This window comes from Bubalus bubalis, chromosome 14, assembly GCF_019923935.1.
Source record: "Bubalus bubalis isolate 160015118507 breed Murrah chromosome 14, NDDB_SH_1, whole genome shotgun sequence".
Taxonomy (NCBI): domain Eukaryota; kingdom Metazoa; phylum Chordata; class Mammalia; order Artiodactyla; family Bovidae; genus Bubalus; species Bubalus bubalis.
In genome coordinates this window covers 49,489,486-49,515,490 of record NC_059170.1, presented here as the reverse complement: position 1 = coordinate 49,515,490, position 26,005 = coordinate 49,489,486, and the positions used below count along the sequence as shown (strand labels likewise).

Here is a 26,005-nt window from a genome sequence, read left to right as displayed (position 1 = left end):
TCTTGTTACAGAAGCATACTGACTTTCCCAAGCTCACACACTGTATTGTGGCTTCTGTGCCTAAAATATAGTTTTCGTTTCTTCTTGGAATATTGTTTCCAAACCTTACCTTTATCTGATTGCTAAAAGTCCTATCTCTTTTAAAACTGAATTTAAGTGTCACCATTACAGACTATTGGAGAAGGAAATGGCAACCCACTCCAGTGTTCTTGCCTGGAGAATCCCGGGGATGGGGGAGCCTGGTGGGCTGCCGTCTATGGGGTCACACAGAGTCAGACACGACTAAAGCGACTTAGCAGCAGCATTACAGACTATGTTACTTTGCCAGGACTACATAACAAAATATTATAGACCAGTGACTTCAACAACAGAAATCTGTCTGCTCAGTCTTGGAAACCAGGCCTCTGAGATCTCGGTGTCTGCAGGCTTGATTTCCCTGGGGCTCCTCTCCTTAGCTTCCAGGTGTCCATCATTTTGCCGTGTCCAAATGTGGTCTTTCTCCTGGTGTGTCTCTGTGTTTCCTAACTTCTTCCTTCTATAGGACACCAGTCACATTGGATTAGAGCCCACCCTAAAGGCCTCACCTTAGTCACCTTTTAAAGGGCCTTATCTCCAAATACAATCACACCCTGAGGTTCTAGGGGATTGGGGCTTCAACACATTAATTGGAGGGGGGAAGGGATTGGAAGACACAGTTCAGTCCATAATACAAAGCCGTCACATATTTTCCCTGTAGTAAGTATGGATGTGAGAGTTGGACTGTGAAGAAGGCTGAGCACCGAAGAATTGATGCTTTTGAACTGTGGTGTTGGAGAAGACTCTTGAGAGTTCCATGGACTGCAAGGAGATCCAACCAGTCCATTCTGAAGGAGATCAGCCCTGGGATTTCTTTGAAAGGAATGATGCTAAAGCTGAAACTCCAGTACTTTGGCCACCTCATGCGAAGAGTTGACTCATTGGAAAAGACTCTGACGCTGGGAGGGATTGGGGGCAGGAGGAGAAGGGGACGACAGAGAATGAGATGGCTGGATGGCATCACCGACTCGATGGATGTAAGTTTGAGTGAACTCCGGGAGTTGGTGATGGACAGGGAGGCCTGGTGTGCTGTGATTCATGGGGTCGCAAAGAGTCGGACACGATTGAGTGACTGAACTGAACTGAAGTAACACCCCCTGCCCCCTCCAAATCCAGTAGCACTTTGTACCATTTTTAGCATTTACCGTATGTGCCTTGATGTGGAGTTATTCGTGTTCGTCTGTCTCTGGTGGTTTGTGGGTTTCCTGAGGACGGGAGCTATATCTTAACTCGACTTCACCTCTCCCTGCTCTCCATGATATAGTACTGAGTAGGGCTTGATTGGTGGCTAGATTTTAAATGATCTAGTGTAAATCAAGCTTAAATATATTATTTTCCAGAACTTTTAGGAGATTGACATAAAAACATAGGAAGAAAATGTGTTATACCTCCTATTTTAGAAGTCTTTGAGCATAGCTTGAATTTTTATTTTAGGTTCTTAAATTATACCTAAGTATCAGTTTTCTAGAACTAAATATAACTCTTATGATCTTTAGGTGCAGTCATCTAATTAGCTTCTGTAAGCTACCTATCAATTCTTTCATACTTCCATTACATTTGTTTTCAGATAAAGATGAATGCCAAGTCTCAGCCAGCACTGAAAACGTGAAGTTTAGAAGACATTTGCTAAGTCGAGTCAACTCATGTGAGTCCACCCACATAGCTCAGCACCAGCTTAAGACTGATTTAAAATGTGAAGAATTAAGTTCACCACCTTTGATGATTTCTCAAGGCTCAATTGTTCAGAATATCTTATAGTTCCCTTGTATATTGAATCACTGGTCTTGGAAGATATTAGAGAGATGATTACTCACTAAATCTCATGTGCTTGTTGAAAATATAATGTTTAAATTCAAGGTATTACTTTAAAAATGAGAGTAGCACCTCACAACCAACCTTTATTTTGTACCAAGTCTAGGTATCAATTCCCAACTATGGGCCAAACTTAATGTTTGTAAAATGGTTTTCCATTGTAGCAAATATATTTTCAGTTTCTAAGTCTGGCTTTTCTGAATGTGTTCTTGATCATTAAAGGGAGATGTTTAGTAATTATCACTGAAACCATAAATACATAGCTATTTATCCAAAAACCTAGCTTTGACGTGTCATCTTAACCAATCCCAACTATTATCTCCTCATGGTCTTTGCCTTCATTCTGTCGTCTATCCTATTTTCGCTGCCTTACAGATCTGCATGTAGAGCCACTCCAATAATTTAAAAACCCTTCAGTGGCTCCTCACTCACTGCTGACAGAATCCATGCCTTTGCCTGCATTCAGAGCCCTCAAGCAAGCTCCTAAAATGTCCCCATCTTTAGCCAGCTGAGCTTTCTTCCTGTTCTCTGAAATCTCCTTGTTGTTCTTGCCTCTACATCTCGACTTGGACTGTTTTTGTTAGTGTTTCTCTGTAATGTCCCCTGCTCCTCCCTTTCTGGTTTCTCTGCCTGTTGAAGTCTTGTGCAAACCTTCAAGGTTGAGCTCAGGTGTGGAGTGCTCCACGAAGCTTCCCCTGATCACTCTAGCTAGAAGCATGAGCTTTCCTTCTCTCTGCTGACTTCACCCAGGATTGTTTTTATCATTGTTTCAGCATATTTTACCTTGCCACATCAGTGTGTGTGTGTTGGTGTCTATCTTATCTCCCAGGGAGGTTATTAGGACCAGAAAATCAAACATTTTGTCTAATGTAGTTTTGTCTTGCACAGCATTCAGCATAGCCTTTAACGATGCTCAGTATTTGTTTAACATATTAAGAATGTGCCTGGGCTTTTCTCCCATCTTCCCCTCTATCTTACATCCTTACAGACACACATGGTCCATATTGATGGCAACCATTCATCCTCGTTCTGTCCCCCTGGCAGACCACCATGCTGCCATCTTGCCCTGGGAAAACTGGCCGTGGTGTAACTAGCAAGACACAGTCAGTTCCCAGCCTCAGAAATAAACTGTGGTCCCAAAGTTCATGTCCAGTTCCATTGTTTGGAATGCAGAAAACATTTTTCCACAAAAACAGTTATAAATAGTCTTTAAGTTTCTCAGTCTGCCCTCCCAAGATTGTTTAACTCATAAGTACTGGTGCAGCCACCACATATCACACTGTTTGTAGAGCAGGGATCCCCAACACGTGGGCCACTGGTACCAGTCCACAGCCTGATAGAAACTGGACCAGACAGCTGAAGGTGAGCCACAGGCAAGCGAGTGAAGCTTCATCTGTGTTTATAGCTTCTTCCCATCGCTCCCATCGGAGAAGGCGATGGCACCCCACTCCAGTACTCTTGCCTGGAAAATCCCATGGACGGAGGAGCCTGGTAGGCTGCAGTCCATGGGGTCGTGAAGAGTCGGACACGACTGAGCGGCTTCACTTTCACTTTTCACTTTCATGCATTGGAGAAGGAAACGGCAGCCCACTCCAGTGTTCTTGTCTGGAGAATCCCAGGGATGGGGGAGCCTGGTGGGCTGCCGTCTATAGGGTCACACAGAGTTGGACACGACTGAAGTGACTTAGCAGCAGCAGCAGCAGCATCACTCCCATTATTGGCTGAGCTCAGGAAGGCAAGCTCAGGGCTCCCACTGATTCTGCATTTTGGTGAGCTGTATAATTATTTCATTATATATCACAATGTAATAATAATAGAAATAAATGTAATGTGTTTAATCACCCCAAAACCATCCGCCTGCCCCATTCTGTCAAAAAATTGTCTTCCCCCAAACCTGTCCCTGATGCTGCAAAGGTTAGGGACCACCATTGTAGAGAACCTCTGACTCTGGATATGGAAGCATATCTCTCATGTCCTGGAAGCAAAATAGGGACTTCTTAGGCAGCCTGAGCAGTAGAAAGTCTGAGCAGGGGCTCTGGCAGGGCCCCCCCTCCATTAAACACCCTCATGACAGGAGCTTTTGGGTTTCCAATATTTGCATAAGAAACGTTTAGCTCTAGGTCACTGGTACTCTCATGAGCTCTGAACTGAGGGCAAGGAGGCTCTTGTTCTGCTGACCCTTCCCACAGTAGATGAGGATGGTAAACAGTGCTTCAGTTGTCTTGTCACATGGGGGGTCATTTTTAATTTGGGTGTCTGGGAGTTGACGATACCTTTCTTGAGCTTGGCATGATTTGTTTTATGAACCTATTACACCACTTCACCCTCATTAGTGTGATCTCTTTTCTCTCACAGCCTGGCAACTTATACAGTAATTTCCCACAGTTTGCATTTAATGGAAGGAGACCATTGTCTGCTCATGGACCAAGTCTAACTCATAATCGTAACTGAAGTTATGTGCAGGAGGAATACGACCTTTAGCTTAAGCATAAAGCGTTTAATAACCACCCACACATGCAATAACATAACCCCAGTTCTGCGGGATTGTGCCAACAGCCAGAGTCACATATACCATACTTATTGGCACATAATTCTCCAGCATCTCATTGAAATTTGAAGCAGTAGTCTAAATTATGCTATGCACTTTAATATTTTTAGCATTGAATTTGATAGTTGCTTCATTTTTCTGGTAGCAGACCCATGCCTGCTTCCTGACAGGAGCAGCTATCCTTGCTCTGAATTTATGCTTGTCTCCTGCCCTTTTCTGCAGCTCCCAACCTCCTCTCTGGGCCCATCCCCTGCTGGTGTTGGTCCATTAGCACCCGCACCCCATCCTCACCCAGGGGAGCCAGCAGATAGGAGATGAAAGGAGTTAGAATTTTAGTTCTCCTGTGACACTGACACCCCAGGTAATCCTGGGGGCTGATGTGGGACGAGAAGGCTGCCAGGGTATCCACACTCAGAACTCTCAAATTTTGCATTAGTTGAACACATTTCTCATCTCTTTGGTGTGTTTTAAATAATTTATGTTTGGCAACAGTGGGCCTTGTTTATTAGATGGCAGAGAATAAATTCAAGATGAGATGTTTTGATGTGACCTGTCCCCTTTAAAAAAGGATTCAACATCGTGGATTAAAAAAAAAAGAACCACTCTCTTGGCTGTTTTGTAATAATGCTTATGTGACAGCACTTTCTGCTGTGGCCTTGTTTGCCTGTGACAATTTATTGTTGTGTTATCAATATCTCCACTTTTTTAATATATAAAACTTAGGTTTTTCACTAATCATCCAGATGTTTAACCAGATGATGAATGGTCTGCTTAGACTTGAAGGAGCCTGTAGGAGAAAGGGGAGAGAGGAGAAATTAAATCTGTTGAGTACTGCTCTGCACCATGTCCTTTATGTGTCTTTTAGGATCTTAACTCCATTTTACAATGGAGGAAATTGGGCTTGAGAAATGTTTAAAAAATGAATCTGAGGTCAGAGGTCTAGTCGGTGATAGATCTGGGTTTCGATCCCAAATCTGATCATCTCAGTATTTGAACAGCCTGATCCTACAAGCCCATGTGCCTTTTATTTGTTGAGAAAGATCAGTGACTTGAAATTGGAGGTTGGAGGCAGATTTGGATGTAGTAAGGTTCTCCTTCCCCACTGACAACCAAAGCTGCTCTCAGGTTCAGTTCCCTTGGCTGTCCTACGGGACTAAAACCCGTTTTACTGACCCTTTGATACTGTTGTGAGAATAATAAGCTAGTGAATTTCAGTATGATTTTATAGGTATAAAACCCAATGGAAGAAGAGAGATTTTTAATTCAAGAGAAAAACTGATAAAAACCTTAAAACATTAAATGAGATGACTTGGACAGATTTTGTGGTATTTCACATCTTAACATTGCTCTATAATGCTTCCAAAATGACATTTGTCAGTTTTATAATCCCTACCACCATGATGTGCCAAGCTGCATCCCTGAATTAGGTATCTCATCCCTGGTTTAGGTATCTCAGTTGCAGCGGAGAGAGTCCTGGCAGCATCCCAAGGATCCCCTTTCATTCACCAGAAGAGATGATTCGTTTCTGCACCATATCAAACAGGTTTGGACTCTAGTAGATACTGAAGAAATGTTTGTAGCCAGTGAGGACCTGGAAAATTCTAAGGCTGTTGAATAGTCATAGATGTGTCAGACTAGCAGTAATGTTAATGTTCTCAGAACAGTTTATATTTTTGAAGTTTTTAGTAAGCCCAAGTATGAAAGTCACATTTTGTAAATGTGCTTTCACAGAATTGCTGTTCAAAAGTGGTTCCAGGTTTCTGGGCACCTTTCATAGATTACAGGATGGTGGGTACTGAAAGACAGCTCTGAGCTCTGAGTTGTCATCCAGTTACACTTCTTTCAAGTATACAGAGAAGAGATAAGAAAGGTAGGGAACTCATTAAGTTATAAGGATAAGACTATGAATGAAGTGTCTGTGAGCCTGGGAAGTACCAAGGTCATGTCCTAGGCTTACCCCAAACTTTTACCCCATTAAAGCCCTAAGTCTAAAGATAAATGCTTTCAGAAGACCAGCTGAGACCATTGGAAGGATGGTATTAGAACAGTGCTCAGATATGGATCCAGAAGTCTGCACTCAGTCAGCCTTGGAGCAGATGTGTGTAGGACTCTTCCTCATCTGCCACACATCCCAAGAAGGGTCCCTGGTCCTGAGGTGCTGCCTCCCACTGACTTCTTGGGCCAACCCTGAACCTGCTTCCTAGGTGTGGTGGATGGAGGCCTCCAGAATGGGAAAGGAGACCTAGGAAGCAAAGAGTGCACACACACAGCAGACACTGTGGCCCAATTTGGTCCATCGCTGTGGACCACATTTGGCTTGTACAGTGTTTGTTTTCAACATGAATAACGTTATTTTTTTTTTAATTTTATTTTATTTTTAAACCTGAAACACTGTATTAGTTTTGCCAAACATCAAAACGAATCCTCCACAGGTATACATACGCTCCCCATCCTGAACCCTTATTAACTGGTGTTATTCCAACTAGTTCCTAATTGGATTTTCTGTTAACCCCTTTAATGTGCACATCCAGATTTCTGGGTTTTCTGGAAAACTGTAAGATGTGACAGCTTTAGGCCGGCCATTCAAAGTGACTGTCGTCCATTAGAGCTAGTGAGGAGCTGCCTCTATGAGATGAGTGAGAACTTTCCAGGTCTCACAACCTACCCCCTGCAACCCCTGCCCTTCACTATTGGTTTTCTTTAAATAGAATTAAGAGGAAAGTTAAATGTTACCCACTCTGCCATTTGTGTTAAAACTGAAAATAACAGGTTGAGAGGATAGCATGTTTCAATATACCTGAGAGACTGTTATTCTCCTAGGACTATTGTGTGTAACAATGTACCATAAACTGGGTGGCTTTAAACAACAGAAATTTTTACTCTCACTGTTTTGGAGGCAAGAAAACTGAAATCAAGGTGCTGGCAGAGCCCTGCTCCTGCAAAGGCCTCTCAGGGGATCCATAGCTTCAGGTGGCACCATGCGTTCCTTGCTTTGTGGCTGCATCACTCCACCCTCTACCCCATCTCATTACTGTCTTCCCTGTGTCCAGCCTTTCTTCCTGTAAGAACAGCCATCATATTGTAATAGGACCTACCCTATTCCAGGACAGGGCTTCCCTGTTGGCTCAGTGGTAAAGAATCTGCCTGCTAATGCAGGAGACACGGGTTCGATCCCTGGGTTGGAAAGATCCCCTGGAGAAAGAAATGGCAACTCACTCCGGTATCTTTGCCTGGAAAAATTCCATGGACAGAGGAGCCTGGCGGGCTATAGTCCATGGGGTCACGGGCTTACGACCTCAGCATAACATTTTGGGGAACACAATTCAGCCCATAACTGATGGCATGTTTCTTGGTGGAGCACAGAATAATTGTTTAAGGGCAGAGGTCCTTGGAACAAAGTACCTGGAGTCATACTTATACCTTGTTGCTCTCTCATCTGGGCAGTTGCTCACCCCTCTCAGTGCCTCCTCACCCTCATCTGCAAAATGAGGATGAGGGTACCCACCTTCCCCCTCCCACCTTGTAGGCTTGAAGTGAAGACAGATCCTATAAAGCCCTTGGAACAGTGCGTGGCACATACTCAGTTTCAATGAACTGAACTATTAATTATCTTCATTGTTATCTGTGTTTACTCAGACACAATTTCTATGCATACAAGGAGTTTCTATGCCAAAAAGCTATTATTTAAGATAGCATTATGAAGCAAACCATGGAGAAAGTAGGAATAAGGATAGAAATGCTTCATGAAAAAAAGTAAGTCAATAAAATAGAGTGCGAGAGACTGGAATTTTAATAAGATTTATTTTTCATACAAATAAAATAATTATAATACATTAATAATGTTTAGCCTCCTCGTGCTGTTGGATTACCTGCACAGCCTCTAGATGCACTTGAAACTGATACAAGACCCAGATAGGAACTCAGAGGCTCAAACGTTGACTGTGGGCTGGTGCCCACAGAGGTGATATTGGAGAGGTTAGTCCAGGAGGAGCATCCAGGGACACAGGACTTCTAAGCATCCTACTTCCTTGGAAGCATCTTATTACTCTCTCCCTCTTTCCCATAAACCCTTGCATTGAAATTATCCTGGTATCCAGGCTCTAGATCAGAGATTGAAGCTAAATAATTCTTTACATTTAAGCCCTACTTTTCTTTCAAAGGGAACAAATATTTTGAGATACATTATTTTGTTTTTCCACATAGCTTTTATGCAAGACAGCCATAAAACTTGAAGTTTATTATAAACTAAGAGCCCTGATAGAGAAGGTTTAAAGAGATGATAAGACTTTTTGAAGTCCCTGGATGAAATTTGTTCTGTAGGTTAGGGGCTATTGGGTTTGTAAAACTATAGAACATATATATATCTTTCTCCAAGGTACACTGCCCTGAAAAATGAGAATATTCAGAAAAAATCAAAGTATCTTACCTAAATGGCAAAAGGGACGTATGGGTATATGATTTGCGATTTTATTTTAGTAAAAGAGGTTAGGCTGTTTAATTTTTGGCAAAGAAGTGGTATTGTATCATTCAACTGTTAGTAATTTGGAACACTTCAATTAAATGATGAATTCATCAGAACTCCTTCGATTGCAAATGCGTGAAGGCCAGCTCAAGCCAGCATATGAAAATCAAAGGAACTTAATTGTTTATATAACTATGGTTTCCAGAGGTGCATCTGGCGTCAGGCATGACTGCAGCCAGGAACTCAGATGATCTCAGCTGGACTCTTGCAGCTCTGCCGGTTTCTTTGTTCGTCATTCTCCAGACAGCATGTGATCAGTAAGATGACTGGCCGGCAGCAACTTGGGACTGTCATCTTCCCAGTTTAGCAGACCCAATGAAAGATAATTCATTGGGCCAAATGCCTCACTACCTGCCTTAAAGAAGATGCGAATCAACTCTTCTTAACCCCATGTGATGAATGATCACTGAGTCCTAGCCAAGGACTTGTATTCCTGGTTCTGCAGTAGAGGGGTGTGTGTGTGCCCAGGGACTGAAGGCCCCCCTTGGGTCTCCTGGAGTGAGAGAGGCTTTCTCCAAAGGAATTCAAAGAAGGGCAATGGAAGCAAGTGCTCAGCAGACCAAAACTATAGTGGCCTCAGACTGTGACACACGATGTGTGAAGTCATGTAAAGACTGTAGGTTCTGATTTTAAGATGCAAAGAATGTTCTGCCTTCTCTTATTACAAAATCCATCCAAAACAAAGGAAATAAAAAATTCCAGCTCTATCTTTGATAAAAGGTAGATGACATCACTAACCCTAATCCACTAACGTGAACAGAAAGTTGTGATGCTGTGACTTAGCAGAGGAAGGTGAAAATCTGAGCTCCCACAGAGAGTAACAGGAAAGGAATCAGTTTTGCCTTGCAGAACTTTGAGAGGTCCTGTGATTACAGTTATCAGGTCAGGCTGGAGGAATAGTTAGAAACACAGACTCAGTTGAAAGTCTGTTAAAGGACCAGTTGGACACACGAGTCCTTGTCTCAACCCAGCTGGATACCCACCTTCCCCAGAGGATGAGAGGTTTATTCTCTGGAGATGTTGAGACTTAAGAGAACCTAGGCTCGGGAACATGGGAGCTCCGAGGGTGGGGTTACGTAGACACCTGCCCTGCACTTTGAGCACCAGGAGCCAAACTTCCAAGTCCCCATTCAGGTGCTGGGAGTTTCTCTAGAGAAGCTGACTGTTTGCAGAGAAACTCCTTACAGGGGTTCCCCACAGGGAAAGCCAGCTGGCTGCTTTTCAATAAAGAGCACCTTCAACAAGCTCAGTCCACAGTCAGAGCTGCCATCTTGCTTTGCTAGTAATTTCCCACTTAAATGGAAAAGACAGCCAAAGATCAGCAGATATGTGGAAATGCCTCCCATAGGAAAGCAGAAATTAAGAGCAACAGAGAACTCTAAGACAGAACTGTAGAGACAGAAATAGGAAACTTAAGAAACGGACTAGAAGTACTGTCTCTGAAAATGTGAGATTCTGCATGGATAACAGAGTCCTTTTTAAAAAGGAGAAGAAAAGAAAGGAAAATTAAAGAACAAAAAGAAACCCACAAAAATTAAAAATATGATGGTTGAAACAAATTTCTTAGAGGGATTGCTTATTTAACTTACATGCAGAGTGCATCATGTGAAATGCTGAGCTGGATAAAGCACAAACTGTAATCAAGATTGCTGGGAGAAATATCAATAACCTCAGATATGTAGATGATACCACCCTTATGGCAGAAAGCAAAGAACTAAGGAGTCTCTTGATGAAAGTGAAAGAGGAGAGTGAAAAAAGTTGGCTTAAAACTCAACATTCAGAAAACTAAGATCATGGCATCCGGTCCCATCACTTCATGGGAAATAGATGGAGAAACAATGGAAATAGTGAGAGACTTTATTTTCTTGGGCTCCAAAATCACTGCATATGGTGACTGCAGCCATGAATTTAAAAGACACTTGCTCCTTGGAAGGAAAGCTATGACCAACTTAGACAGCATATTCACATTACTTTTCCAACAAAGGTCTGTCTAGTCAAAGCTGTGTTTTTTCCAGTAGTCATGTATGGATGTGAGAGTTGGATTAAAGAAAGCTGAGCACCGAAGAATTGATGCTTTTGATCTGTGGTGTTGGAGAAGACTCTTGAGAGTCCCTTGGACTGCAAGGAGATCCAGTCATTCAATCCTAATAGAAATCAGCCCTAAATATTCGTTAGAAGGACTGATGCTGAAGCTGAAGCTCCAATACTTTGGCCACCTGATGCGAAGAGCTGACTCATTTGAAAAGACCCTGATTCTGGGAAAGATTGAAGGTGGGAGGAGAAGGGGATGACAGAGAATGAGATGGTTGGATGGCATCACTGAATCAATGGACATGAGTTTGAGCAAGCTCTGGGAGATGGTGAAGGACAGGGAGGCCTGGCGTGCTGCAGTCCATGGGGTCGCAAAGAGTCAGACATGACTGAGTGACTGAACTGACGGACTGATAGGGATTGACATAATCCAGAAAGTTCAATCACTCACTTAATCCAAGAGAAAATGGGAGAAAGTTATCAGAGAAATAATACAAGACACTCTCCCAGAATCCAGAGAAGAAAAATTGTCATATACAAAGTACTCTGCATAAGAACAAACAAGAGACTTCTCAACATCAGTACTTATATGTAAACATAAATTTTTGAAACAGTCTCTTAAGGGATAATTTTTATCGTTTAAAAGGTTGTGATACTGTGACTTAGCAGAGGAAGGTGAAAATCTTCTTTTACCTCAGAGTTACTGTCAAGTATCTCTAAATAATTTCCTTAGCACATTTAAAATATTCCACTTACAAATTTTACATTATTTAAACGTATTTATATCTTTTATATAATCTAAAGTATGCCTTCAAATTTGTGTTTTAGAGATTCAGAGTATTTTATGGTGCTTATTTTAGTTCCTTATTGTTTTATTCACTCAACAGATAATTGAATAATCTTTTCTCAAAGCACTGTAAAGTTTATATTCCTTGTTTTATATGGTAGTGCAACATCTGGTCCATAGCTTTGTAGTCAGTGACAATAAATAACTGATTTAGAAACTCACTGGTATTAAGGTATATGATAGCATGATCTGCAAAATGTTGGCTGTTTTTTCTTTATCCAGCATATAGTGATTTGAAGTGACAAATGTTTGGCTCTTATTTTTATATGTGTATATTGTTGTCTAGTCGCGACATTGTGTCCAACTCTTTTGCAACCCCATGGACTGTAACCTGCCAGGCTCCTCTGTCCATGGGATTTCCCAGGCAATAATACTAGAGTGGGTTGCCGCTTCTTTCTCCAGGGGATCTTCCTGACCCAGAGATTGAACCTAGGTCTCCTGCTTGGCAGGCAGATTCTTTACCACTGAACCATCAGGTTATCTTTATACATGTATAAAACTATTAATTATGAGTCACAAAATATCTATGTAGGATATTGGGGGGTTTTTTTAGTTAAAAAAATTGGAATATAATTGCTTTACAGTGTAGTATTTGTTTCTGCTGTACAGCAGTGTGAATCAGCCATATGTATACATTCATCACCTCCCTCTTGAGCTTCTCTCCCCGCCCACCCTCCAGGCCATCACAGAGCACCGAGCTGAGCTCCCTGTGCTATATAGCAGCTTCCCACCAGCTATCTGTTTTATACATGGTAGCGTATGTATGTCATTGCTACGCTATTTAAAATAGCCAGGACATGAAAGCAGCCTAAATGTCTGTAGACAGATCAATCTGTAAATAAATTGTGGTACATATATACAATGGAATACTACTCAGCCATAAAAATGAATGAAATTGGGTCACCTAGAGTCTGTAATGCAGAATGAAGTCAGAAAGAGAAAAACAAATAGTGAATATTAATGAGTTGAGAATGTAGCATGAAATATTACTTTTTGTCTTTTATCAGTGAAGAAGATAGTCTTGAGTGTTATTTTCTTCCAGAAATTAGAAGCATCAAAAGTTAAAATTTAGCAGACATGTTTTCCACATTTTAATTAGTGTGAATTAATTAAAAATTAATTGTTAAAATTAACTAATATTTGAAAAAATAATATTTTTAAGATTCAGTGAATATTGACTGTATAATAAAATATAGTTTTATGGTGTTTTTTTAGATGGAAAGTTTTCTCTAAATTGCATTTTGGTTTTTAAAACGTTCTGAAATTTAGTTTGTAAATATTACAAAGAATTGAAATTTCTTTTTTTTTTCTTTGTGTTCCTTTTTTTTCAATTTATTTATTTTAATTGGAGGCTAATTACTTTACAATAGTGTAGTGGTTTTTGCCATACATTGACATGAATCAGCCATGGTTGTATATGTGTTCCCCATCCTGAACCCCCCTCCCTCTTCCCTCCCCATCCCATCCCTCTGGGTCATCCCAGTGCATCAGCCCTGAGTACCCTGTCTCATGCATCAAACCTGGACTGACGATCTGCAATGTAGCTCCCCTCTCTTTTTGGATTAGTTTTGAACGCCTAATGAAATGGAAGGCAAGTTTCTTTTTCCCTTAAAAAGGGCTATATTTTATTCCTTAATGTACTATAATGAGAGCAAAATAATATAGAAAAATCAAGAAATGAAAAAGTGCCAAGATCCTTCTTGCCAATATAACTTTTTAGAATTGTGCTGAGTTGCTTCTGCTGTAAAAACCAGACTCACTTGTCTATTATGGATTCTCCAGGTAATGACATTTTGTAGAGGATTTTTGTAGTTCTTTTGGCTCAGCAAGGTCAAGAATTTTAAATTAGAATTACAGAACTGGAAGGCATCCTCATCTTCATTTTACAAATGAAGGAACTGAAGTCCAGAGGAATCATGATTTATCCAGGGTCACACACTTAATAGTGAAGGTTGGATGAGAATCATGGCCTCCTGGCAGACAGCTCAGTGATCTTTGTAAAAGACTCTTTGGGTTTATTCTCACCACCATCACATTACGTGCAGTGTTCATAATTTATTGTATCAGGCCCAAGTAGCAGGTTATGAGTTTGTGTTTAATTTTCTGAAGCTAAGTGAGCATTTAGAATTAGGAATATTGACAGTGACCAAAAAATAAATAAAAATGGCAAGAAGCATTTGGAAGATCTCTCATTTAGGGTAGAAGATGTCCCTTGATTAGACTCTCGCCCTGCTCTCCAGATGAAAATTCTTTGTACATTATTCTCTAGGACCTGAATCTGTCTACTGGAAGGTTCTCTGCTCATCTTCTTCCAAGCCCACAGTTACGTGGTCCTTGAAAAATATACCCTCTTTGGGGACTATTTGGGCATTTCTGGTAGCTCAGCTAGTAAAGAATCCTCCTGCAATGCAGGATACCTGATTTCAATCCTTGTGTTGGGAAGATTCCCTGGAGGAGGGCATGGCAACCCACTCCAGTATTCTTGCCTGTAAAATCCCCATGGACAGAGGAGCTTGGTGGGCTGCAGTCCATGGGGTTGAAATGAGTTGGACATGACTGAGCGACTCAGCATGCAGCACATACTGGGGGCTATGTAACCTTTTTCCCTACTCTCTGACCTTGCAATTTTGGCAGCTTGCACATTGTTTGCAGAGTCAGCCAGCGGCTTAAAGGCAAAGCTTGTGAAGTTTTGGGGCTTGTTGTGCCCTCAGAAACTTTGGCTTCTGATCCGCCTTCTTGTAGTTGACTCCGTTTGCCAGTGAGAGGGACTGGGTGTCCCAGTCTGGCAGGGACAGTCTCAGTTTATATTAATAGTGCTCATGCATATTAAGTAATAATGCCCTCTTTCACTCTCAAAACTATCCCAGCTTGGACAATAAATTATGTACTGTCACTCTAGCCAAAAGAGCACACCAGAGAGTCCCACACCTAAGTTATTCCTTTGCTTCCTCTCTGCAATTGCCCCGTCTCTCAACTTACAAGGGTCCTTGGTTGGCCAGTTGAAATAGGTTTCATGGGAAGTTCATGTGCTCATCCTGATCTACAGCAAGCCTGACTTCCCTCCATTCACAATAGAAAATGTAAAAGGCCATTTTTGCTCAAAGCATTTTTCAGTCTCCTCTTTTACTGTGTATAGTCCAGAAGCAGTCAAATTTTCTAATTCTGGGAGCCTCCAGATTTCTGGATTCTCTGCTCCCTTTCAGTTTTGCCCTCAGACCTCTTATTTCTTGCCCATGCAGATTTCTTTCTTGTAAATTCTCAATAAATACAGCAAGTAATAATGTTATTCTAATGTTCTGTTTTCTGTCTCTTTTCCCTTACAGCTATAGGCTTAGTTGGGCTTCCCAGGTGGTGCTAGTGGTAAAGAACCTACCGCAGTGCAGGTGACCTAAGGGACACTGGTTGAATCCCTGGGTCAGAAAGATCCCTTTGAGGAGGGCATGGCAACCCACTCCAGTATTCTTGCCTGGAGGATCTCATGGACAGAGGAGCCTGGTGGGCTATAGTCCACGGGGTCCCAAGGAATCAGACATGACTGAAGCGACTGAGCACACATGCATAGTCTTAGTTAGACACTTGTTGGGCCTTTGAAGCTATCTCATGCATTTTCAGAAATTGAGGTATGATTTACATACAGTAAACACACAGCTTTCAGTTTAATGAGTTTTGACAATTGTATACACCCATGTAAACCACCTCCAAGAATAAGATAGAGAATATTTCCATTATCCCTAACGCAAGCCGCTTTCTAGCTATTTCACTTTGATTTGCTCCCTCTGAGGCAAAACCACTTTTATGACTTCTGTCACCACAGATTCCTTTCCACAACCCAGCACTTGTATTAATATTAAAAGTTTTGTGACTGGAACTTCCCTGGTTATCCAGGGGTAAAGATTTTACCTTTCAACGCAGGGGTTGCAAGTTTGATCCCTAGTTGGGGAGCTAAGATCCCACATGCTTCACGGCCAAAAAACTGAACCATAAAAGAGAACAATATTGTAACAAGTTCAATCAAGACTTTAAAAATGGTCCACATCAAAAAAAATTTTTTTTAAACAATTGATTAAAAAAAGAAAATTTGTGACTGTGTGACATGACTGTTTCTATCTTTTCCTTGGTTTCTCTCTTTCCTGCTGCTGGGCCTCTAAGCAGTTCTCATCTACTTTAGATTTTTTGTTTGGCTTGTACTTCACTTAAAGGTAGCATTTTTTATGTTACTTGGGAAAAGCTAAGTGCTACAGTAAATGAACTACAAAAAACATAATAGCTTCAACCTAATTAAAATATATTTATTGCTGTTGAGCAGTACACTGAACGTGTTCTTGATCAATAGATGATGGTCTATATCCTGGACCTTTGAATCCTCCAGCAACTGAGAAAGGAGCAGGAACGCACCTTACCTGCTTCTGAAAAGCCTCAAACTGAGGTCTGACATTCAGTCCCCTCCCACTGATGTTTTTTTAGGGGAAAACTATGCACAAGACCACCTCTGGTACAAGAGAGAAGGGTTTGGAATTGGGGACTCTGGCTTGGCAGCTACTTGGCAATGACAGCTCCATACCATAAACTGAAAGAAAAGTTTGTTAATTGTCTACAGGTAACAAAGGTCAGCGTCAGAACTTTTATTTTCTTTTAGTGACATAATACTGCATTGCTTTTCTTTTTTTGTCATGTTAGTTTGTGTAGTATATCTTTTTATGCTTTTCAAATAAACATTTTAGTATTAGAAAATTTTTAAAAATTGTATTGCAATCTCTATGATATAAATGTTCAAAGCAAAAGCAATTTATTTTCTTTACATTATTCTGGTGAAATTAAAATGATCACTGGCCGTAAGCAGATATAATTTAACTCTTAAAATATAAAGATCCATGATATCACCATGTCTATTCAGTATTGTACCAGAGATCCTAGCCAGCAGAGTGAAATGTTGCAAGTGGGTGAACCTTAAAAAAAAAAAAAGATGTAGGAATGGAAAGGAAGAAAAAAATTGTCACTATTGGTAAATAATAAAGAACAGAAATGGTATGGACCTAACAGAAGCAGAAGATATTAAGAAGAGGTGGCAAGAATACACAGAAGAACTGTACAAAAAAGATCTTCACGACCCAGATAATCATGATGGTGTGATCACTCACCTAGAGCCAGATATCCTGGAATGTGAAGTCAAGTGGGCCTTAGAAAGCATCACTACGAACAAAGCTAGTGGAGGTGATGGAATTCCAGTTGAGCTATTTCAAATCCTGAAAGATGATGCTGTGAAAGTGCTACACTCAATATGCCAGCAAATTTGGAAAACTCAGCGGTGGCCACAGGACTGGAAAAGGTCAGTTTTCATTCCAATCCCAAAGAAAGGCAATGCCAAAGAATGCTCAAACTACCGCACAATTGTACTCATCTCACATGCTAGTAAAGTAATGCTCAAAATTCTCCAAGCCAGGCTTCAGCAATATGTGAACCGTGAACTTCCACTTGTTCAAGCTGGTTTTAGAAAAGGCAGAGGAACCAGAGATCAAATTGCCAACATCTTCTGGATCATGGAAAAAGCAAGAGAGTTCCAGAAAAACATCTATTTCTGCTTTATTGACTATGCCAAAGCCATTGACTGTGTGGATCACAATAAACTGTGGAAAATTCTGAAAGAGATGGGAATTCCAGACCCCTGACCTGCCTCTTGAGAAATCTGTATGCAGGTCAGGAAGCAACAGTTAGAACTGGACATGGAACAACAGACTGGTTCCAAATAGGAAAAGGAGTACGTCAAGGCTGTATATTGTCACCCTGTTTATTTAACTTCTATGCAGAGTACATCATGAGAAACGCTGGACTGGAAGAAACACAAGCTGGAATCAAGATTGCCGGGAGAAATATCAATAACCTCAGATATGCAGATGACACCACCCTTATGGCAGAAAGTGAAGAGGAACTCAAAAGCCTCTTGATGAAAGTGAAAGTGGAGAGTGAAAAAGTTGACTTAAAGCTCAACATTCAGAAAACGAAGATCATGGCATCCAGTCCCATCACTTCATGGGAAATAGATGGGGAAACAGTGGAAACAGTGTCAGAGTTTATTTTTCTGGCCTCCAAAATCACTGCAGATGGTGACTGCAGCCATGAAATTAAAAGACGCTTACTCTCCTTGGAAGGAAAGTTATGACCAACCTAGACAGCATATTGAAAAGCAGAGACATTACTTTGCCAACAAAGGTTCATCTAGTCAAGGCTATGGTTTTTCCTGTGGTCATGTATGGATGTGAGAGTTGGGCTGTGAAGAAGGCTGAGCACCGAAGAATTGATGCTTTTGAACTGTGGTGTTGGAGAAGACTCTTGAGAGTCCCTTGGACTGCAAGGAGATCCAACCAGTCCATTCTGAAGGAGATCAGCCCTGGGATTTCTTTGGAAGGAGTGATGCTAAAGCTGAAACTCCAGTACTTTGGCCACCTCATGCGAAGAGTTGACTCATTGGAAAAGACTCTGATGCTGGGAGGGATTGGGGGCAGGAGGAGAATGGGACGACAGAGAATGAGATGGCTGGATGGTATCACTGACTTGATGGACATGAATGAGTCTGAGTGAACTCTGGGAGTTGGTGAGGGACAGGGAGGCCTGGCGTGCTGCGATTCATGGGGTCGCAAAGAGTCGGACACAACTGAGCAACTGATCTGATCTGATATGATCTGAACATTGTAATTCTGAACTTAAACGGTAAAGGAGTGGTCCAAAAATTGTGAAGACAAAGTGTCTTTCTTGCCTTTTATTGTGACTTAATATGAAATTATAATAATTAAGCCAGTGTATGGTACAAAGATACACAAATTGGCCAATAGAAAGAATTGAGAATTCAGAAACAGATCCATCTATATATGGGGCCTAGATTTATAACAAAACTGGTATTATAGACCAGTGGGGGAAAGGATGGACAGATTTTTCAATATATCAAGTTGGGGTAAGAGATGCTCATGTGAAAGAGTATGTTATTTAATTCCTATGTCATATCACACACAAAATGGGAAATGGTTCAATTATAAGTTACAAATGAATAGTTAAAGTTTAATTATAAAATTAGAGGGCTTCTCTGGTGGCTCAGACAGTAAAGAATCTGCCCGCAATGGGGGAGACTTAGGTTCAATCCCTGGGTTGGGAAGATCCCCTAGAGGAGGGCATGGCAACCCACTCCAGTATTCTTGCCGGAAGAATCTGCATGGACAGAGGAGCCTGGTGGGCTACAGTACATGGGGTCTCAAAGAGTCTGACATGATTGAGCAACTATGCCCACACACATGAAATCAGAAGCACAATTCAGAAAAAAACAGTTGAAGAAAAAAACTACCAAAGGAATGTAAATGAAATTGGAAGGAGTGCAACGGAAAAGAAATGATACAGAAAAAAAAATGAGGTCATAGAAATGAGTGAGCCAAGTCAAATACACATTGAAAAAATGATGTAATACCTGTGATTTTAAAATATCAGTGTTTACAATATGCCAGAACTGCATCATTTATTAACTTTTTTTTTTATCCTTAGTTACATGCCAGAAATCTAAAAGTGATCAATAAATTATTTCAGTGATCTGTCTACTGGCAACTCCATTACTCAGTCATTTTTGGAAAGCAAAGAATTGGAAACATCTGACTTTGAAAGGGATTTATTTTCACTTTCTCAGTTTGAGGAAGTTTATCAAAAAAGGCTTAACTAAGATTTACCAAATGACTGTTTTGTTACTCTTTTACTTAGAGGCACCTTGTTTAGCCCAGTATACTTACAAAGTGTTATTTAGAAAAATGAATTTTAATATATATTTACTAACATGCAGTTGGTTTTTAGAGGAACTTTTTGTCTTAACATGTATCTGAAATGTGCTTTTATCATCAGCACCTTGAAGCTATAATATACATCACTCAATTTAGGGAAAATGATTGCCATTTAATCTCATTGACAAAGCTTAGTTGTCAATTTTAAACTCATGTTCCAAATCAGACTTCCTTCTGTCCGTAAAAATCCAACTTGATTTTTCAGCCCAAATAAATATGTTAATGTATGTCTCCATGACAACCATCACACAGCTGAATTCTAATTCTAATATAGATAAATAGATAAGCACAGAGACTTACTACGTGTTGCCTGGATACGGTGATTCTGCTGCCTTCAAGATTTCTTGCTTTGCACTCACTAAAGTCTCCCAGAGTTGAGCTGTGTATCTTTTACAATAATAAAAGTATTGGAAGGTAAGGTCCTTAAGTAAAAACACTCTCACTACTGCTTCATTCTACTATGTATCTGAATTTGTAATATACTAACATGGGCCCACATACTCCGTCCCTTAATAAAATATGTATGTTTTATGTATGATGGGGAGAGAACAAATCCTTATTGTGGTGCTTTGATTAAAGGAGCACTTACAGGTTTGGCTTCCTGGAGGGTTTTTACATTCCAGGGCAGTGCACTAGCCAGGATTAGTGAGTGGTCTTCATTCCTTTTGTAAAGTGGGAAACGAATGATTCTGAAGGCGGGGTAGAGAAGAAGGCTGGTGTGGTACCTTAGCTTCAGGTACACTGCAGAAAGGATCAGTAATAGGAAGATGAGGATCTGGAATTTGATTGCCTGTAAACAATCTGTGCCTACATATCTTAGTCATCATACGGTTCCAGCTTGTAGACTCTTGATACTGAAGACAGGAAGAGCAGGGCCATCATATATCTAATTGTAAATACAGGACACCCAAACTAATGAAATAAATCCCATTTTTAGAGAGTAAGCTCTTCTGAAATAAAAGACAACTAGAACCTGCATATTCAAGGGGCATCCTGTGTGTCAGTACCGAGCAAAATTGTTGGACTTGAGGTCAAGAGCCATTCCTTTTGGGAGCCAGGCAGATAGGCTGAAATTTTTATAAGGGGGAAATTATATTGGCCTCAGCTTTCAATCAGTGCAAGAAAATGGAATATACTTTAAAGATTTGGAAGGAAAGATTAAGTAACTTAGAGATTGTTATATCTGTCTAAACAATCCTTCAAGTATAAGTCAACAGGCAAATAGTTTTGTTTTTTGTTTTTTTTTAATTTTATTTTATTTTTAAACTTTACATAATTGTATTAGTTTTGACAAATATCAAAATGAATCCGCCACAGGTATACATGTGTTCCCCATCCTGAACCCTCCTCCCTCCTCCCTCCCCATTCCATCCCTCTGGGTCATCCCAGTGCACCAGTAGTTTTGAACTTAACATTTTTTCAAAAATTATTCCTTTGGGTCTTTATGAGGCAATAATAGAGAACAGATTTAAAAAACAAAAATGAAAGGAAAAAAAAAAAAACACAAAACCCGACTTTGCAGGATAAAGATGTATTTAGAAATGCCAGAACAGGATCTGGCAAGACTTGGATTTCCTTGTCCTAGAGTGGAGTGTGCATGCTCAGTCACTCAGTTGTGTCTGACTCTTTGTGACACTATGGCCTATAGGCCACTAGGCTCCTCTGTTCATGGAATTTTCAGGCAGGAATATGGAGTGGGTTGCCATTTCCTCCTCCAGGGGATCTTCCCAACCCAGGGATTGAACCTGCATCTCCTGCATTGGCAGGTGAATTCTTTACTACTGAGCCACCTGAGAAGACTTCCTTATCCCAGTAGTAGAAGTTTTTTATTATTTATAACAGACTTTGACAGATGAACTCTGTGTCCTGATGGTATTACCTATGAGAGAACTTATATATTTCTCAGGCCTTTGGTTTTCTGAGAATTAGAAAAGAATCATGACTTTTCAGCAGTCTCATTGATGGAAAGGGCCTGAGCCAGGATGTTTGAGAGGGTCAGCCTCATAAATGTACTTGTTTGCATACATATCCAACTATTACAAGGATAAAGTAATTAATGTTTATGGCACCATTCTCTAAAGGTTAGTTCATGACGAAGTACAAATCTTGGGCATGGACTTTGCTGACACTGAATGCTATTATTTAAAAAAAAAAACAAAAACAACTTTCTAAAATACATTGGCTTTGCCTTTTTCTAGGTTAAACAAGTCAAATACCTTATACCTTGAGCACTTAATTTTGAAATCTCTGAATATGTTTGAGTTGGTTAGGAAAGTAAAACATAACACTGCTGTCCCTTTGAAACAAAACTATGAAGGTTTTTAGCTAAAGTAAGAAATAAGTATCCTCTGTTCTTTTTGAGAAGCATTATATATATATATTTTTTTCCAGTTGTTGAGAGGTTCAGTCTTTAAACTGAGTTTCCTATTGCCTATACTTTGGTATTTCTAGTCTCAACTTCTGTGGTTGACAGCAGGAGATAGGAAAAATGCAAGTCTGTAATAAGTTTATCTTCAAGAGAGCAAACAGTGCTCCTTGCTACTGAGACTGCAGCCAGGGTGTTGGATATTCAGCCCATGAATTGAGTTCTTCAGTTTGATTACCCAGAGGAGGCCAACTCATATTCACAAAGCATACAGACCTGCCAGGTAGATGATGAAGCTTTATTAATTTTGCTTCCCTCAGAAGAAAAAAAGGATTGTGCAGCAAATTCTTGAGTAGAAAGTGCCTATGAAGGAAATAAAAAATCAATCCAGAAAAATGTATGGACATGTAGAAAAGAAAAAAAAAAAAAGAACTGGAGTCATCTTTAGCCCAAGATCCACAATGAAAAGAAAGAGGTTGGATATCTTTTGTTTCTTTCATACGTAAGTATATCTGATAAAGGATGAAGGGTCACTGATTTGAACAAGTTAAGTTTACCCAAATATGCTATATTTCTTGATCTTACTGTGAGCAACTCCTTGGATAAGGTTTCTTCAGAAGGTGTAGAAACACTTGACCAAAGAATTGTTAATGAGCCTAAGACTCTATTCCTCAGCTATGACCAAGTAGAAGAATTTAGAGCTTATTTCAGTGAGAAATGTCCATCCTTAAGTAAGGTAGAAGTGGAAGAGGAAGAATACAAACCAGTCATTGGTGTTGATAAAGAGGAGCAAGAGAGGCAAGTGAGGTGGAAAGTGGAAGAAAAGATGATAAAACCCAAAGGGTCTCAGACTCAGCCTTCTTCTAGTACTGATGAGGCACACACACACACACAAAAACAACAAGGAAATCAGAAACTAAAAAGTTATGAAACATTTTAAGTGAATAAGAAAATAACACTGATGAAGGGAAGTTAGTTCACCAGGGGCCACCCATGCAGCTGTCCATTGTGAAGAACACAAGGATCAAGACAATTCCAGATAGGAGTGGTCACATAGAACCCCCTTCTTGCCCCATCACAGAGCATACTTACTGTGAGTGGATTAACAAAATTTTTCTTTTCCATTTCCATCATGTGTGTTCTTGGACTCTTTCCATTCCTTTATCTCACTGCCAAGTCATGGAATCCTTGTCCCATTTTTAGAAGTTCTTGTTTTGCTTAGTGTATAGAATGTAAATAAATATGAGTATTTTTGAATTGAGATTGTCAATAACATATCTATTTCCCATTTTTAATAAAAGCACAACATCTAGGAATAAAAGTAACCAAAGACATGCAAAAATTTCTACTTTGGAAATAATAAAACATTACTGAGAAAAAGAAGCCTTGAGTAAATGAAGCAGAATGACAGGTCATGGATTGAAAGACTCAGTTAGATGACAGTTCTCCCCAAACTGAGCTATAGATTTAACTTAATTTCTGTCATAATCCCACAGGTTTTGTTGTTGTTGTTGTAAAATTAACAAACTGATTCTAAAAGTTACATGGAAATGTAAAAGACTGAGAATATCCCGTAAACAATTTCAAAATCATAGCTGAAGGAGTTGACTTCATAACATGACCATAAAGATGCAATAACCAAGACAGTGTGGTGCTGCCATAAAGATCCACGGGCAGATTGATGCAACTGAACAGAGAGGCCGGAAGAGACCCACAGTTACGTGGTCGTTGGATTTCCAACAAAAATCCAAACCCATTGGGGAAAGGAAAGTTTTTCAACAAATGGTGCTGGAATAACTAAATATCCATTGGGAAAAAAGGAATCTCAATTCGTACCTTGTACCATGCACAAAAACTAATTTGAGATGGATCACATTACAAAATGTAAAAGCTCAAACCATAAGGGTTTTAGAAAAAAAGCATCAGATAATTTCTTCATGCTTTGGAGGTAGGCAAAAATTTAAATGTAGAAAGCAATAACCATAGGAGAAAAAATTTATGACTTAGACTTTATCAGAATAAAAAAAAAATCTTGGGCTTATCAAAAGGCACTTATTGTTAAGGAAAAATGATGAGCCACAGATTGAGGGAAATATATTCACAAAACCTGTACTTGTCAAGGGACTGCATAGGTTAAGAATTCATACAACTCCATAACAAAAGCACAGATGATCAGAAATGAAAAATTGGGGTAGGGGGACAAATGCTTTGAAAAGACACTTTATAACACCAGCACTCCACAACAGAAGATATTGGGATGGTCAGTGAACCTATACTCAGCAGGGAAATGCAAGTTAAAATGATGAGATGCCCACCAGCATGGCTGAAATTAAATTGCTTGGTAGCACCAAATTTTAACAGGGATGTAGAGCAACTGGAAGTCTTATACACTGTGCAGGAGGGTTAAATGGTACAACGTCTTAGGAAAAAGATTTGGAAGTTTCTTAAAAAGCTAGACGTATACTTTCCTGATGACTCAGCAGTTCTACTCCTAGATCTCTATCTACCTAAGAAAAAGGAAAATATAAGTTCACAAAATAAGATGTACACAAGAAGTACATAATGTATGTAACTTCATTCATAGCCAAAAACTAGAGACAGCCCCCAGGTGTCTATCAGTAGGAGAATGGATAAGCAGACTGGTGTACTCATGAAGTGAAGTACTACTCCAAGAAAAAGAAGGCGCTGATACCAGCAACAGCATGGACGGATGTCATCATACCTAACTGAAAGAAACCTATTCAAAAGAATACATACAGTGTTTCTCCATTTTTATGAAGGTTTAGAATAAGCAAAATTTGTGAGAGAAAATAATAAGGGTGGTTGCCTCCAGGGAATGGAGCAGGGAATGACTAGAATGGTTATGAGGGCTCTTTCTTTGAGGTGTGATTATGGTTTGGGTTATAAAATACATGCATTTGTAAAAACTCATGGGATGGTACACTTATGATTGGTACATGTTGTATGCAAATTTTGCTCCAAAAGAGAGGTGGGGGAAAACAGCTTTAAAAAATATTTCCAAAAAAAAATATTTCAAGAAGATACTATTGTATATCCACCAGATTGGAGAAAGTGGTGGCAAGGCAGTGGGGCCCCCAACCCCTCTGTCCCCTCTGGTGGTGTCAGTTGGATCAACCGTGAAACACTTTGTCAGTATTAACAACTTGTGCATGTACAAACACAGCAGTTCTACTCCAAGGCATAAAAGCTCTTGCAAACATACACAAAGAAACTTGTATGACAGTGTTCTTGAAAATCAGAAAGAAGTTGGATAGCCATCAGCAAGAGAAGACATAGATTGTCCCATATTGTAGCATACCACCACAGATGAACCTCATGAACATATGAAAATGATATGATTTGAACCAATATAATTCCATCCCAAATCTTGAAAAATCAAACAATAATTTGATTAGGGATACCTATGGTAACACTAGAAAGGAAAGCAGGGGAATAAAGTTCAGGATGTTTAGGTAGAAGGCGTGGCAAGAAGGAGTGGGATTGGATGGGAAAGGCCGAAAAACTGACTTCAGAGTTGTTAGCAATGTTCTGTTCCCTAAACTTGGTAGTGGCAAGACAGGTGTTCATTTTATTATTTTTCTTTACAACTTACACATACGTTAAAATGCTGTTTGGTGTATATTTGATATTTAATAATAATTTCATGAAAGATAATGTGATCTTTATTTTATTTTGAACCATATTTATGTGTACAGTTCAGTGGCACTGAGTACATTCACATTGTTGTGCCATTCTCACCATCATCCATTTTCCAAATTTTCACCTTCCTAAACAGAAACTCTGTACCCATCAAACACTGACTTCCCATCCTCCCCCTCCCCACCCCTGGCTCCTGGCATCTACCAGTATACTTTCTGACTCTGAACTTAACTATACAAGGTACTTCGTATAAATGAAATTGAGTAGCATTTGTCTGCATCTAATGTATAATGCATTTTTAAGGTTAACTTAGTATATGTCCTACAAACAGACT

At 40.0% G+C, this 26,005-nt stretch overlaps 1 protein-coding gene across 14 annotated transcripts in view; it reads left to right on the top strand.

Moving 5' to 3' along the window:
- ZNF438 (zinc finger protein 438) overlaps positions 1–26,005 on the top strand; it is a 190,704-nt gene that overhangs the window by 97,465 nt on the left and 67,234 nt on the right. For 8 of the 14 annotated variants that reach the window (XM_006067784.4, XM_025264287.3, XM_025264284.3 and 5 more), the window contains 2 exons: positions 1,643–1,720; positions 5,883–5,978. The exons of 1 other annotated variant lie outside the window; for it this stretch is intronic. In XM_006067784.4, the coding sequence (XP_006067846.2) occupies positions 1,719–1,720; positions 5,883–5,978 (98 nt within the window). In that variant the 5' untranslated portion in view covers positions 1,643–1,718. Of the gene's footprint in view, positions 1–1,031; positions 1,053–1,642; positions 1,721–5,882; positions 5,979–26,005 lie in introns of those variants that run through there. 5 more of the 14 variants (XM_044928060.2, XM_006067786.4, XM_044928061.2 and 2 more) reach the window with 3 other exon arrangements.